The sequence below is a fragment of the Anguilla anguilla genome, chromosome 3, assembly GCF_013347855.1.
Source record: "Anguilla anguilla isolate fAngAng1 chromosome 3, fAngAng1.pri, whole genome shotgun sequence".
Lineage (NCBI taxonomy): Eukaryota > Metazoa > Chordata > Actinopteri > Anguilliformes > Anguillidae > Anguilla > Anguilla anguilla.
Window position 1 is genome coordinate 4,977,244 of NC_049203.1, and position 14,763 is coordinate 4,992,006.

At 45.3% G+C, this 14,763-nt stretch overlaps 1 protein-coding gene across 1 annotated transcript; it reads left to right on the forward strand.

Moving 5' to 3' along the window:
• The first annotated feature begins 1,052 nt into the window (after positions 1-1,052).
• tm4sf5 (transmembrane 4 L six family member 5) lies at positions 1,053-9,095 on the forward strand. Its single transcript, XM_035408316.1, has 5 exons — positions 1,053-1,667; positions 3,868-3,948; positions 4,526-4,671; positions 5,489-5,678; positions 8,431-9,095. Exons 1-5 carry the CDS (start codon positions 1,494-1,496, stop codon positions 8,446-8,448), a joined length of 609 nt encoding a protein of 202 aa, XP_035264207.1. The 5' UTR covers positions 1,053-1,493; the 3' UTR covers positions 8,449-9,095.
• The last annotated feature ends 5,668 nt before the right edge of the window (positions 9,096-14,763 follow it).

Here is a 14,763-nt window from a genome sequence, read left to right on the forward strand (position 1 = left end):
TTTACAATGTACTACAGCTTCAGCAGAGAACATTAAACACTGGCAGGGTCAATGATTAACTTCCGAGTGCCATGCAAACTGGATTTTTTTTTTTTTTTTTTTTTGTGCACTGCCATTCCAGATTAGACCACGGAGTATACATATACATGCCTAGCGCTAAGCCAAAGGGCAGAGCAGATATCCAACTCAATACAAAGCCAGAAACTAAGGAGTTAATCGTAATAGCAAGACAGCCAATAGTGTCCAAGTTGGGCACAGTGAAGAGCACAGAGGGTGAGTATTTGCCTGGTGTACAGGTTAGGATGGACAGGTGCTGTGGCTAGCGAAGCTGAGGCGGAGGTGTTGCCTGAAAAGACGAGTTTTCAGTTTGTCATGGAAACTGGAGAGAGCCTCCCGTCACTGGTGGGAGGGGAATGTTGGTAGGTGGAGATTCAGTTGGTTGGGGGTTGGGGGTTGGGGGGGGGGGGGCCTAGAGATTAGTTATATTGTCACTGAAACACCCACTCATCAAGGTGTGTGTTTATTTATTTTTTTAAACCCCAGTGTTATTGAGCAATACATTAGCTGTGTTTCACTTGGCAGTGTATGCTCTTTCATGTTTTTTTTTTTTTTGGTATAGGGACCCTGGTCCATCTGCAAAGCACATGACAGATGCAGGGCCTGCACGTTGCATTAAACACCGATAAGATAATATTATCATAAGCCTCATAAGCCGTAGTTATTACAGCTGAAATAAAAGGCTGCCCTCATAAAAAAATTTTTTTAAAAAACACACGGGGTGTAACAGGGAAGAGGGAAAAAGAAATGGGTGCCAAAGCGCAGGTGATAATAATGTCTGACAAGCAGGGTCGATCTGGCTTATGTCAATGTTATCTTCCCCAGATACGCCAGCTTCCCCATGTAAAGATCGATCGGCCTCACAAACATGACTGGGCTGTCCTATAACCATTGGCTTAAAGTCCTTCCCCCCCCCCCCTCCCTATTTTTTTTTTTTTTTTGTTCAAACAAACCATAAATGGTTCAAATATCAGCAAGGTACATTGGTCCTGGGTACTAAAGGGCATCCCATAATTCTGTGTGATTCAGTCCATCTGCTGGACAAAGGCTGGCTGAGCTCTTGGCAAGAAGAGAGGGATAGAGAGAGGGAGTGAGACAGACGGCAAAAGAACACCGGAAGAAAGGAAAAGAAGAGGGGGATTTTAGTCAGCAGGCCAAAAAAAAATAAAATAAATAAATAAAAATAATATCAATTAAAAGACTGACGGAAAAAGGGCAGAAACAACTTCTTCAGCGACATACAACAACAAATCCGCGATCGAGCTTCTCCTTTGACGTCACAGCAGCCTTCACTGCGGATCAACGGTTCTGCTGACTCCAACCCTTCCGCCCGTCCATCTCTCCATCTGTCTGTCTCTCCGTCTGCCTATCTCTCTGTCTGTCCCGCCCGCCCGCCCGTCCGTCCTTTCAGTCGGACAGCCGCCGCCGCCGCCGCCATGTGCTGTACGGGGAAGTGTTCCAGGCTGGTGGGCCTCATCCTGCTGCCCACGGCCTTCGCCTGCATGATCGCCAACGTGCTGCTCTTCTTCCCCAACGCCCAGCCGCTGGACAGCGGCAACATCGGCCTGCAGGTCTGGCTCATGGGGGGCCTCATCGGAGGCGGGCTCTTCGTGAGTATCGCGCCCCCGACACCACGTCCCGCGCCGTCGCAGCTGGGGGGCTGGGGGGCTGGGGGGGCGGGGGGCTGGGGGGCTGGGGGGGGCGGGGGGGTGGTTGGGTCGGCGGGGGGTGGGGGGGTGGGGGGGTTGTGTTTTTGGGTGATATGGAGCAACTCCTAAGATTCTGGCTGATGTGCGTGCGTATTTGTGTATATATTTGTGTGTACTGCATAAAGGCGTGTACTCACTTCTAAAAGTTCAGTGTTAATATATTCAAAAACACGGGCTGGATAAACAAGGAACAACTTCACTTTTCTGCCAGAGCTTGCTCTGTTTAGTTTTTTTTTTTTTTTTTTTTTTTTTTTTGAAAGGCTTGTTTAAAGGCCAATTTTTAAATAAATACAGTAAAACTCATACACTGGATCTGTCATGTTACTGAAATGAATGTCAAGGCTGTTGGTCAGAAAGCCAGTGTAACAGTTTGAAAAGGAAAAATGACTCATTTAACTAACATAGATCATATGATTGCAACAGTGAGACTGGCTTCAACCCAGAGATGAACTACCAAACTTCTGAAAATGTGGATAACGCCCATTGTCCACAGCTTCACAAGTGTGGTGGAGCGCTAACTTGGAGTCAGAAATACATGTGGCTATTCTGAGGCTAGCTGCTTTTGCTCAAGAGATGGAACCTTAGCCCACTGAAGAGCGGAATGTTTTTTGAACTGTTTTTTTTTCCCCCCCACAATTCGAACTCAGTGTTCTAGAACCCCGTCGCTCTCAGTCACCGGCCATGATTGTTACATCAGCACCGACCGGAATGTTCGGTCAAGAACATTCTAAACACGCATTTGTAAGCTTTTTACTCCTTTAAATGGTAAACACGGGAAGAAAAGGCTCTGCTCGGTGGGACCTTGGATTCCGACTCCAACTACCGCTGGATGTGCACAACGCACACACCATCTCTCAGCTCAACCCACCCAGGGGGAGCAGAGACTAGGCATGGTGTGAGACAGACACCTTCCTGGCAGTTCAAAAACACGTCACACGCTTCCAGTAAATGGAGCTCACTCCAGCCGCTGTGTTGCAGTTGAACAGAGTAATGGGAGCAGTACAGCATTAGTAATGGAGGCATCCGTATATTCGATAAGTTTTACATATTCATTTAATATTTATTTTTTCCTTTTGCACATTCAGTTCCTGCCATTTCCAGGATTAAATAGTTATGATAAATACTTTTGCTGCACAGATGTGATGGGAGCTTTTTTTTGGGGGGGGGGGGACTGTATCATTCTGGTTCCCCCATATCTGCACACAGGGGGTTTCCCCTGCACATGTGGACAGACTGCACTGTAGCAAAGTATGTCTGTTCCAGGGTTCACAATTCAAGTGCACTGGCTCATGTGGTGTCTTATCTTATCTTATCTCTGTTAAGCCTTAATAATTAAGTGTTCGCTCCAAAGTGCAAGGGCATGATGGGTGTAGCACTTACTTTAAAAAACGTTTTTTTTTTGTTGTTTTTTTTTGTTTTTGGGTGGGTGGGAGAGGAATGGTACGCTCAAAATCAGGCCTGACCCTTTCCTCTGCTAGAACACCTTTAGGGGGGAGAATGTGATCACGGACCGAAGGGGGTGTGGCTGGTAGACCGAGGGTGGGGGTGGGGGGTCGCAACCAAAGGGCATCTATGGTTTAAAAAAAATAAAATAAAATCACCGCAGCCAAAAAGTGTCTTTTGCAGACTCAGGGTGGAGACGGGTCTATTTCTGCACGCGCTCACAGCTCACACAAACCGCGTACATGTACACACACACCCACCGCAACTAGCATCGCATGATTCTCTAGAACAAGAACCGCCCACCAGCTTCTGTACTCAGTTTATTGAAACTACGCCTACCAGCATTTTTGGAAAGCGTTCGCACACTAACAACTGGAATACAGAATTTGACTAAATATGGCCATCATTCGATTTTTTGGTAACACATTTCTTTGGAAAACTGCAACTCAACTTAAGGACGACTCTCACCACTCTCGACTGTTCCCGTGTGATTGGAAACTAACAAAATCCATAGCCATGAATAGACATAGGAATCGTTTCAAAGTTTAAACTACAAAGAAGGGACTTTTTCCCACACTGCTATACTTGTGAGGACACTTGCTTGGAGCTGTGCCATTGGGCCCCACAGGGATAACGCGACGGTCTCTCTGCCTTTCAGATGCTGTGTCCCAGCTGCTCAGCTATCAGAGCAGGGGGAAAAGGTTGCTGTGGAACCGGTTGTTGTGGAAACCGTTGCCGAGTGAGTGAGTCCTCGCAGTTCTGGAACTGCAAAGACCAACTGACCCACCTCCCCACTTTGCCTATGCTCATGCATTGTAAGGGATAAGGACAGGCTGAATCGAGTATCTTTGGAACCAGGCAGATTGTTCTTACTCACGAAAAACGTAAAGAAACCGGACGCTAAATAAACGTGACTGCATATTGTTTACTAGTTTATTCACTTACATATATTTAATATTGTATGGTGTGTTTTTAATAAATACATTCCATTGTACCAAGTAGCAGAGCGAGTGATTACTGATTGTAAATTATTATTTTCCCCCCCAACATATTTAATTCAGAACAAACATACTATTTGTTTTGTCCATGAGTCAATTGCCAAATGTTACCACCTTGAGCTGTATTTATTTATTTATTTATTATTACTGTATTGTGGTGTAGACTCACAAACAAAGCACCAGTAATCGCTGTGACGTGACTGTTGGTGCGTATTTGCCATTTATGTGGAGATTTTTGGGGGAGGAAACGTAAAAAGCCTGACGGGTCACATGGCGCGTGAGCGTGATTGTCTGTGCTTGTGTGTGTGCTCGCTGCAGATGCTGAACTCCGTGTTCTCCTCGGCGTTCGGTCTGGTGGGCGCGATCTACAGCACGAGCGTTTCGTCGGCCGCCCTGGCCATCGGTCCCAAATGTCAAGTTGCGTCCGGGGAGTGGAATTACCCATTCGAGAATCTCGCCAAAAAGTAAGACCAGCCACGTGAAACAGCTCAATCCTCTTCTTTCTCGCTGCATTAATAAACACACATCAATCTTTACTATACCTCAGAGCCATAAACATCTACTTTGGTTGACATGGAGATGCATATCATAACATATATTGATACATATATTAAGAGTAAACGTGTCATGTCGTCATTTCCCGAGAGGAAATTATGCGTAAACGCGCTTACCTTTGTTGAGAAGACAGTCACGAGTTTTTCAGTGGCTCGTAGCAGCAACCTGTTACATTAAGCCGAAAATACAGGAGGACCACACTACTCAGAGTTGCCTGCAGATGGCGCTGCCGTACACAATGTGAAGCCTTTCTGTGGGCTATGATAAAAGCAGTGGACAAAATAACCCTGCTCTGTCAAAATACAGCACCTAATAACCAAATGCCTTTACAGTATGACAATACCACTGCGGCAGCCGCAGGAAAACGCCATTTGATGTTTTTGCATTTGATAGAAAAGCATCAAATGTTCCCCCCATATATTGATGGTAATGTCCCCCCCCCCCCCAAAAAAAAGAAAAAAAACCCTAAATGTATGTTGTCTACCCGCCCACCCTGAAATTTTGAAATGAGAAACTTTTTGAGAGCTAAAAGTTCCCTCGATGCAAAACAACACGCGTTTCGTTGGCACCAGTCATGCTGAACCAAACTGAAATCGAGAGCGAACGTTCACCCGGGCAGCACGCCCGAAAGATACTAGCTCCGCTTGCTCGTGGCGTTCTTCTCCCGCCTGACCCGACACACTCGCGCACACCGAAAACCTCAACTTCGCGATCGTCTCCCGACAGCGAGAGCTACCTGGTGAACGAGGAGCTGTGGACGGAGTGCGAGAAGCCGGATAACATCGTGCTGTGGCACATCGTCCTGTTCTCCATCATACTGGGGCTGGGCCTCATACAGATGGTGCTGTGCGCCATTCAGGTGCTCAACGGCTGCCTGGGGTGCCTGGGCGGAGACTGCCGCAGCAGCAAAGACAAGGTAGGTCGACGACAGCACGGTTTCCAGACGCTACGTTACTACATTTAGGGGCGACGTAGCTCAGGAGGTAAGACCGATCGTCTGGCAGTCGGAGGGTTGCCGGTTCAAACCCCGCCCTGGGCGTGTCGAAGTGTCCTTGAGCAAGACACCTAACCCCTAACTGCTCTGGCGAATGAGAGGCATCAATTGTAAAGCGCTTTGGATAAAAGCGCTATATAAATGCAGTCCATTTACCATTTATTCGGCAGACGCTTTTATCCAAAGCGGCGTACAATGTGCGCGTACAAAAGGCATCACTGGAATAACTACAAAAAACACAGGTCCCGATAAGGTGCAACACTTCATTTTGTACAGTTATTCCGTAGCCGTGAACACATTAACTCCCGTTGACACTGTGAACATTTCTCTGACCTAAGTCAAAGCAGACTGGGGGATGCATACTGCACTTGTATCGTTATCTAGATGTTTTCAGCTCACCGTCTTGCCTCCTAGTTTGACTTAACGTTACTCTCTGACCTAGCCCATGCTTTACTGTGTGAACTGGACTTAAATGTGTTCATGGCTATGAATACCTGTTACGATGTCCAGAAGTATTTGTGCATTATCATGGTCCCTTACTGGATTTCCACAAACACTGAGCTTAAAAATTAAAAAAAAAAAAAAAAAACAGGTTAAGCCACATCACTGTACTGTAAAGCGCCTAAATGAAGCAATATAATATTTAGTAACATTTAATCTTTAGGGTGTCTTTCCAGCAGTTATTAAGGGGGGAAAATCAATGGGAAGTTGAATATTAAACTGTGGACTAATGTATCTGGACCTACAGTGCAATGGTTGTATCAAAGTCTGTTCCTGTTCTATTTGCTTTGCAAAATTCTTCTCTGAACACCAAGAGGACATTTTCCAACTATACCTTTAGTTTGGGTTATTTGTCACGTAGACAGCCTACCCCAAAACTACCAAACCCTGTATCTGGAGATCTATCGTCCTGTTGGTTTTCTGTCCGACCCTAACCGAGCACACCTCATTCAACAGCTAGAGCAGGGCTGCCCAACCCTGTTCCTGGAAATCTACCGCCCTGTTGTTGTTTTTTTATCCAATCCTAACAGAACACACCTCATTCAGTAGCTAGTGTAGGGCTGCCCAACCCTATTCCTGGAGATCCACCCTCCTGTTGTTTTTTTTTGTCCAATCCTAACAGAGCACACCTCATTCAGCAGCTAGAGTAGGGCTGCCCAACCCAGTTCCTGGAGATCTACCTTCCTGTTGGTGTTAATTCCAACCCTAAAAGAGCACACCTCATTCAGCAGCTAGAGTAGGGCTGCCCAACCCAGTTCCTGGAGATCTACCTTCCTGTTGGTGTTCATTCCAACCCTAAAAGAGCACACCTCATTCAGCAGCTAGAGTAGGGCTGCCCAACCCAGTTCCTGGAGATCTACCTTCCTGTTGGTGTTCATTCCAACCCTAAAAGAGCACACCTCATTCAGCAGCTAGAGTAGGGCTGCCCAACCCAGTTCCTGGAGATCTGCCTTCCTGTTGGTGTTCATTCCAACCCTAAAAGAGCACACCTCATTCAGCAGCTAGAGTAGGGCTGCCCAACCCAGTTCCTGGAGATCTACCTTCCTGTTGGTGTTAATTCCAACCCTAAAAGAGCACACCTCATTCAGCAGCTAGAGTAGGGCTGCCCAACCCAGTTCCTGGAGATCTACCTTCCTGTTGGTGTTCATTCCAACCCTAAAAGAGCACACCTCATTCAGCAGCTAGAGTAGGGCTGCCCAACCCAGTTCCTGGAGATCTACCTTCCTGTTGGTGTTCATTCTAACCCTAAAAGAGCACACCTCATTCAGCAGCTAGAGTAGGGCTGCCCAACCCAGTTCCTAGAGATCTACCTTCCTGTTGGTGTTCATTCCAACCCTAAAAGAGCACACCTCATTCAGCAGCTAGAGTAGGGCTGCCCAACCCAGTTCCTGGAGATCTACCTTCCTGTTGGTGTTCATTCCAAGCCTAACAGAACACACCTCTTGCAACAGCCACTGATCTCCTTGAGCTGCTCATTAGTAAAATCAGGTGTGCCAAATTAGGGTTGAAATGAAAACCTGCAGGACGGTAGATCTCCAGGAACAGGGTTGTGCAGGCCTGGTCCAGCCTGTGGCACCATCAGAAGAACAGACTTAATAGCTTATTTTGATATGGAGCCATGCAGACAAAACAAGAAAACAAAACCCAGTACTGGAATAGGTCATTATCATTCTTGGTACAGCCAATCAGAAGACCAGTACCGGATTAGGTCATTATTATTCTTACTACAGCCAATCAGAAGACCGGTACTGAATTAGGTCATTAATAGTCATAGCACAACCAGTACTGGATTAGAGAATTAATGTTAGATGTCCCACGCGGCTCAACCCTTTCAGGACCCCCCCCCCCCCCCCCCACCCCCCTCCCCCCCCCCCCCCCCCCCAAGGGTTTTCATCTGCAACCAAAGGTTTCTGGTTACTAGCCTTCCAGTATCAAGCTGTGTACTGAAGCTTGTAGCATGGAGAATAGAGGAAAACGTATTGGATGAGTGCACGCGTTTATAACGGTTGAAATGGTGCAGGAGCACAATATCATTTTGCCGGTTATTTACAATTTGCCGGTTATTTCGCGTCATCGATAAATGAGACAATGCTGTAACCTTGAGCGGTGGGGTATGACGAGTCACCGCTCAATCCCAATTTTTATTTTATTCTTTGTTTTTTTTCTTTCCCAGGATGACGGGGGATTGTAAGAGAGAGAGACGAATTTAAGATTTAAAAACATGTTCCCCGTTATTTCACCCTGCGCTCCTGTTCCTCTTCTCTGCTGCCAGTACTTCTGGAGGACCCTCCTGTTCACAGCTTGGGGGTTACATACATATCTGTTTTGTTTGGGGGGGGGGGAGGGGGGGGGGATATTTTTCTGTTTATTATTTCTTACACTGAAAAAAAAAAAAAAAAAATCTTTCTGCAGTAATGTTAAAGCTCACAGGTAAATGACTGAAACGTGTGTCTGTGTGGTGGAACTGCTCTTTTTCTAATCATTGTAGGACATTTCCAGTCCGGTTCGCTCTTTGCACTTGTCCGTTTAGCTATTTTGTCCAGTCGATTAAATTGAATTTCGCCTTATTATTATTATTATTATTACTATTATTATTTTTACTTATTCAGTAGCAAGTCCTATCTTAAAGACAACCACAGTCCTATCGCACTTGCACACAGGGAACCATTATTACAGGGAAGGTCTCGTTTAGATAATAACAAGACCCACCGGACTTTGCTATGTATTTTGTAATTTTTATTGCTTTATTTGTACGTTTTGGTCGCTGACTCGCTGTTGATAGAGTGATTGATGCAAATGTTGTATCACGTGACATAATAAAATGATTGATTTCATTCAGCCTCTTGCTAATTTGTTGTTCACACTTTTCTGAATTGATATGCTTTTGCAACAGTGCAATACAATGTTGCAGCGCAGTGGAGAGAACACTGAGTGCTAATGGGGAACAAATGTGCATTCACACAAAAAAAACCATATATGTGAAAATATAGATACAATAATGAATTGAATATAACTGCCTTAATTAATGTACAGGACGTGATACGTATCCTATATGTTGATATACTTCATTATATATGATATGGAAATAAAGCATTACGATAAATTTAAACACATTAATCATTATATGTGCTATATTTGAACAACTGGCATTACTGAAGTTGGTTCAAAACTCCGTGACTAAACCATAGTGTACTGGTAAGTGGGAAAAATAAACTAATTTAAAATAAATAAATATAGTTAATTGTTATTCTCGAGAATTCCATTTCTTTTGCACAAGAAGTTATTTTACATTACATTTTATTTCATTTTTTTACATTCATTTTTCATTTTTTTTTACTTAGGATACGTCCAGTAAGTTTACTTTTATTTATTACTAAATTATTTTTCATATTTGATTGGCACCCAGACTCAAAAAAAAAGTGCGAAACTGTACTGGCTTCACCCTGACCCCTTACGACCTGTACCTCACAGATCCAAACAGAGAAAGGGGACCCACTTCTGCTTTCAATACCTACTGGGGCGAACACACCACAGCCACATCCAGTGACAAAGCGAGCAACTTTATCCTCAATAGCGCTTTGAACCCAAAAAAACAAAGAACAAAAAAGAAAACACTGTGAACTCTTTTTTTTTTTTTTTTTTTTTTTTTACAAAAAAACCCGAACTTGACGCTGCGTCGCCGTCACCATGGAAACGCCAGAGAATCGGCTCACACAAAAACAACAAAAGAAAAGGGAATTCAATGAGCCGAAGAAAAAAAAACACAAAAAAAAAAAAAAACACCAAGAGTGGGGAGACCAGCGGAGGGAAATGGACTGCTGGGCACTGCCCGGCTCGATGCTATAGAGCCCTGTAGGCCGTCGGTGAGCACAGGTGAGTACCTGTGTGGAGTACCTGTGAGTACCTGTATGGAGCTCAGGTCACAGGGTCACAGGCCAAGGACAGCTAAAGACAGCACAGCGAGAGGATATTGCTCTATTGACATAAATAAGCAGCGCTGCAGGTGGCGCAAAATGGATGAATGCGTGTGCTGCTGGTTCCCTTCCTCACAGGAAGCGACAGGATATGCCTGACCAATCGGGTCAAGCACAATAAGGGCCCGATCACAGTCAGCCAATCAGAGGTCACGCACAAAGCACAGGTCCAGCCAGAGGATCGAAACGATGTTTATAACATTGCTGTTCACACTAATTAAAAAGGCTCAGACGTTTATTAAGATTAATTAAATTTATCTGTGCAGAACTCAAGTGACAGTTCAGTTCTAAGTCATTGTCTTGAGGCTTGAAACTGTTTTGGAAAAGCTTAGTGTGCACAATGACCACTCTGACTCTGGTCAACATCTGATGCGGTGTGACAGATCTTGTAGTGCAGCTGGCTGGAATCTAATATCCTGAGCATGCTGGGCTGTGTGTCCCCCCGGGTCCCCCCGGGTCAGAGGTTGATGGCACCCCCTGGTGGAAGGCGTAAGCACAGCAGCTGTGACAACTGAAAGGCCTTGGGCGCAGCAGCGCAGATCAGCTTGAGCCAGCGCTCTCTCCATCAGGTCCCTTCATGGTTCCGTTAGCTCGTGTGAAGACGAGCGCTCTTCCCTGGCCTGTCGGAGCGTAACCATGGACACCGCGGGGCAAGGCAGTCAGGTGACTCTCCCGTAGTGAGCATTCCACGCAAGTTCCAGCAACGATCAGAGAGGCTCGCCGCCAAATCCCAAACATCAGAATTTGAGGAAAACAGCCCTCCCCCCTTTTCCCTTCCCCCTTCCTCCTCCTCCTCTCCTTCACCTCAGCCCCCCTACCCCATCACAAACACGTACAGCCCCCTCCCTCCCTACCTCCCTCCCTCCCTCCTCACCACTCTTCTTCTTGGGAAAATGACAAGCAGAGGGGAAAAAATATAGATATAGAAAATAGAGAAAGCAGGTTTAACTGTGTACAGTAGACCTGAGTTTGGGCAATGCCTCTCTACCGTACACCCCTACACCCCGCCCCCCCCCCCCCCCTCCCCCCCGTTGCTTCCATTCATTTCCTTTAGCACACGCCCCCCCCCCCCCCACCCCTCTTCTTATTGGGAAAATGACAAGTAGAGGGAAAGATATAGAAATGAGAGAAAGCAGACTGAACTGCGTACAGTGGAGCTGAGTAAGCTTCTCTACTCTTCTGTATACCCCTACCCCTACCCGCCCCCGCCCCCGCCCCCGCCCCCGCCCCTCGTGCTTCCATTCATTTCCTTTCGCACCCCCGCGCCTCCTCCGCCCCCACCCCCAGCCCTCCTCCGACGGGAACAGACGCAGAAAAGGAACAGGGGCATAATGTAGCCGAGCCGGCGGCGGCCGGTTCGAGCCGCACACACAGTTCCAGCACCACGCAGACGCTCACCAGACCTGAGTCTGTAAACAGCGCAACAACAAGAGAGAAAAAAAAAAATCCCAGCGCCCATTCACACGGAACTGCGATTTCTGGGCAGAACTGGCTCCTGGTGACACACACACACACACACACACACAAAAAAAAAAGAGAAGAAGAGATGAATGATGAAAGGATGAATAAGACTACAGTTCCAGACCTGTTCGTTCCCCTCTCCTCCCCAGCACCTGACTGTTCTTCTCTTACCTTCACTTTATCTTCTCTAGAAAAAAAAAAAAAAACATATTATCATAACCACGATTCTAAATAAGTCCCCCCCTTTTCTCCTGACCAGATCAAAGATGTAATTTTTCATTCACATGCTAAAAGACTAGAGACTGGAAAATTATTTCAAAACAATATAAATCCCCACCTCACCTCATGACATCACTGGTATTTAGCAGACGCTCTTATCCAGAACGCCTTAAACACAACTTCTTGCATCATATCCATTTATAAAGCTGGATATGCACTGAAGCAATTCTGGTTTAAGCACTTTGTTCATGGGTACAACAGCAGCTACCTACCTGGGAATCAAACCCTTACCCTTTTAGACAAAACTGCCACCCTCCCATTGCCCTATTGGGTCATTTTTGTGGTACTTTGGCAATGGAGGCTTTTTTGAAAACTGTTTTACTGTAATAAACATTATCCTCGTCCAATAAATAAATACAAAAAAAATCTCAAACATTGCATGTAAACAAAAAGTGACTGACTTACAAACACACCATAGCGTGCGTGTGTGCGTGCGTGCATGCGCGCAGCATTTCACATAACTATTGGGAAGAGTAATTTTAGACGCACAGCAATAGAATCTAATTTCATTTTAAAACATTCTCAGTTCGATGCGTGCGCGAGTTAGTGTGTGTATGTGGTTTAGTGGGGACGTGGGGTGGAGTTTAGAAATATCACATGTTAATATTAGTTTGTGAGTAACCAAGAAGGGATTTGTGGTGGAGGAATTGACGGAAGGAAGGGGGGGGGGGTGTAGATGAGGGCTGAGGAGAAGGCGAAGGTGGATAGAGGAGGGAGGTGGGGTGGGGGGGGCAGGGAGGTAGAGCTTCTCAGATCAAAACCAGTCGTAGGCCACTCAGACCGGTTTGTCCTGTTCAGCAAAGTCACGGGATCGTACCCTGGAACACACTCAGTCAATGGAGGAGTGAGGAAGGAAGTATAAACATGATACGCCATCGTCATCACCATGACCATCATCGTCATCATCATCACCACATACAGGATATGCAGTGTGGGAGCTATAGGAGGAGCGTGAAGGACATCACACACACACATCTAACATTACCCATCTCACAGCCCACCGGCCAATCAAGACTCACTGATCAGAAACTACAGAAGACAGCAGGATGGACCAGCCCCTCTGTCCTCATACGCCTGACCAATCACCTATCAATTATCAATTATAAATACACACACAATTATCAATTATCAGTACTGAGCAGCAAATATGAATGAGTCTTCTTTCCTATACGACTATGCTACGTGCTACGTTGCCTGCTTATGAGATTGTGCGGATTTGTGTCGTTTGGATACCTAGTGTTTAGGATAGAAAAGAGGGACAGCATGTTCTGAAATCAGGGCATTTGTTCATAGCCCAAACAACATTGCATTGCTAAGTGGCCTGTTTTCTTTTTTGTTCCTGTTGCAATTTTTTGGTCGCCCCCCTTTGCTGATCATTTAAAAAATAATTCAAATTATTTTAAAAAAATCTTTTTAGAAGTAGTAACCCTACATTCAGAAACAAATTCATGATTTCTATTTTTGTCACTTATTTAATGTCTCGTGAGCAACTTAACCACATGTATTTAATCTTAAAACAAATTTACAGTTGGTTTTTGTCCTGTGGGTGGATTACACAAGTTTACAGTTGATTATCCTAATGCAGAATTTGGAGATTTACATTGGGATTGTTATCTTTGATGACAATTTATAACTGTGTACAGCATTTGCTGCATTTTCTACTAGACTAGACTGTTTATATGTGCACCAACATCTGTTTAGTATCCAGTAAATCTGTTTGGAAGAAAATCCAGAGCTGACCGTGCTTCACTTAAACATCCTCGCTGCAAGAAGTAGCAGCAATCCCAAAGGAAATGATCTTATTATCTTTTTATGGGCCAAATCTGACGTAAATGGGGCCAGTCTCCCTCTCGCTCTCTCTGTCTCCGTCTCTCCCTCTGACCTAATGATACAGGCAATAAATCAGATCTGCGATAAAGGAAAAAACAAAGCCCTGCAGTCATAAGGCTTGTGAGACAAAGTTTGAGGCATTTCAACAGATAAAACAATTGGCCTTTTTCCATTTTTACCAGTCAGCTATATTAATCCCCGGGTCTCTAGAGACAGAGCCTTCCGGACTACAGTAAGGTTGGCTCTTATCACATTCTGTCCCTTGAACAACACAAAGGCCTTAAGTTTACAAATCCTAAAGTATTCATCCACCCAATGATAATATATTTTTTAAAGATACCAGAAAAGGATCTACTTCCTGTGTACAGTTGTGAGGGTGTGTAACTAACGGTCGCCACGGAGAGCGCACGGCGTGCTGGGATCCCTTTTATCAAAGTACAAGCGCATGTGAGTTAATGATCGGCCAGGCTGCTGGTCAGATTGCAGCAACAGAGCTCCGGTTTAGATCAGCTGTCTTTCGCCCGGATACAGAGAGAAAGAGAGAGGGAGAGGGAGAGAATGAGAAAGAGAGAGAGAGAGACAGACAGAGTTTGTGTGTGAGATTTAGAGAGAGAGAGAGATATAGTGAGGCAGTGTGTGTGTGTGTGTGTGTGTGTGTGAGAAAGAGAGAGTGAGACGAAGACAGACAGGAAAAAATACAGACTACACAACGAAAACAACCCTAACACCCAGCACAGGCATAGAGAGAGAGAGAGAGAGAGAAAGAGAGAGGATAAGCGAGAGAGAGAGAGAGAGTGTGAGACAGAGAGAGAGACAATGAGAGAGAAAGAGTAAGATTAAAGAGTAAGGGGTGCTCAGTAATTTAAAAATAAATGGGGACAGACCTCGATTGAGTACAGGCTTGAAGAGAACAGCCTGGTAATTCTATTCCATTCTCTTCAATTCTATTTTATTTGTATTCT

Coding starts and splice junctions, on each gene's coding strand:
- tm4sf5 (XM_035408316.1), top strand. CDS start 1,494: ATGTGCTGTACGGGGAAGTGTTCCAGGCTGGTGGGCCTCATCCTGCTG. Junction 1,668..3,867: donor TCATCGGAGGCGGGCTCTTC/GTGAGTATCGCG, acceptor TCTGCCTTTCAG/ATGCTGTGTCCCAGCTGCTC. Junction 4,672..5,488: donor TTCGAGAATCTCGCCAAAAA/GTAAGACCAGCC, acceptor GTCTCCCGACAG/CGAGAGCTACCTGGTGAACG.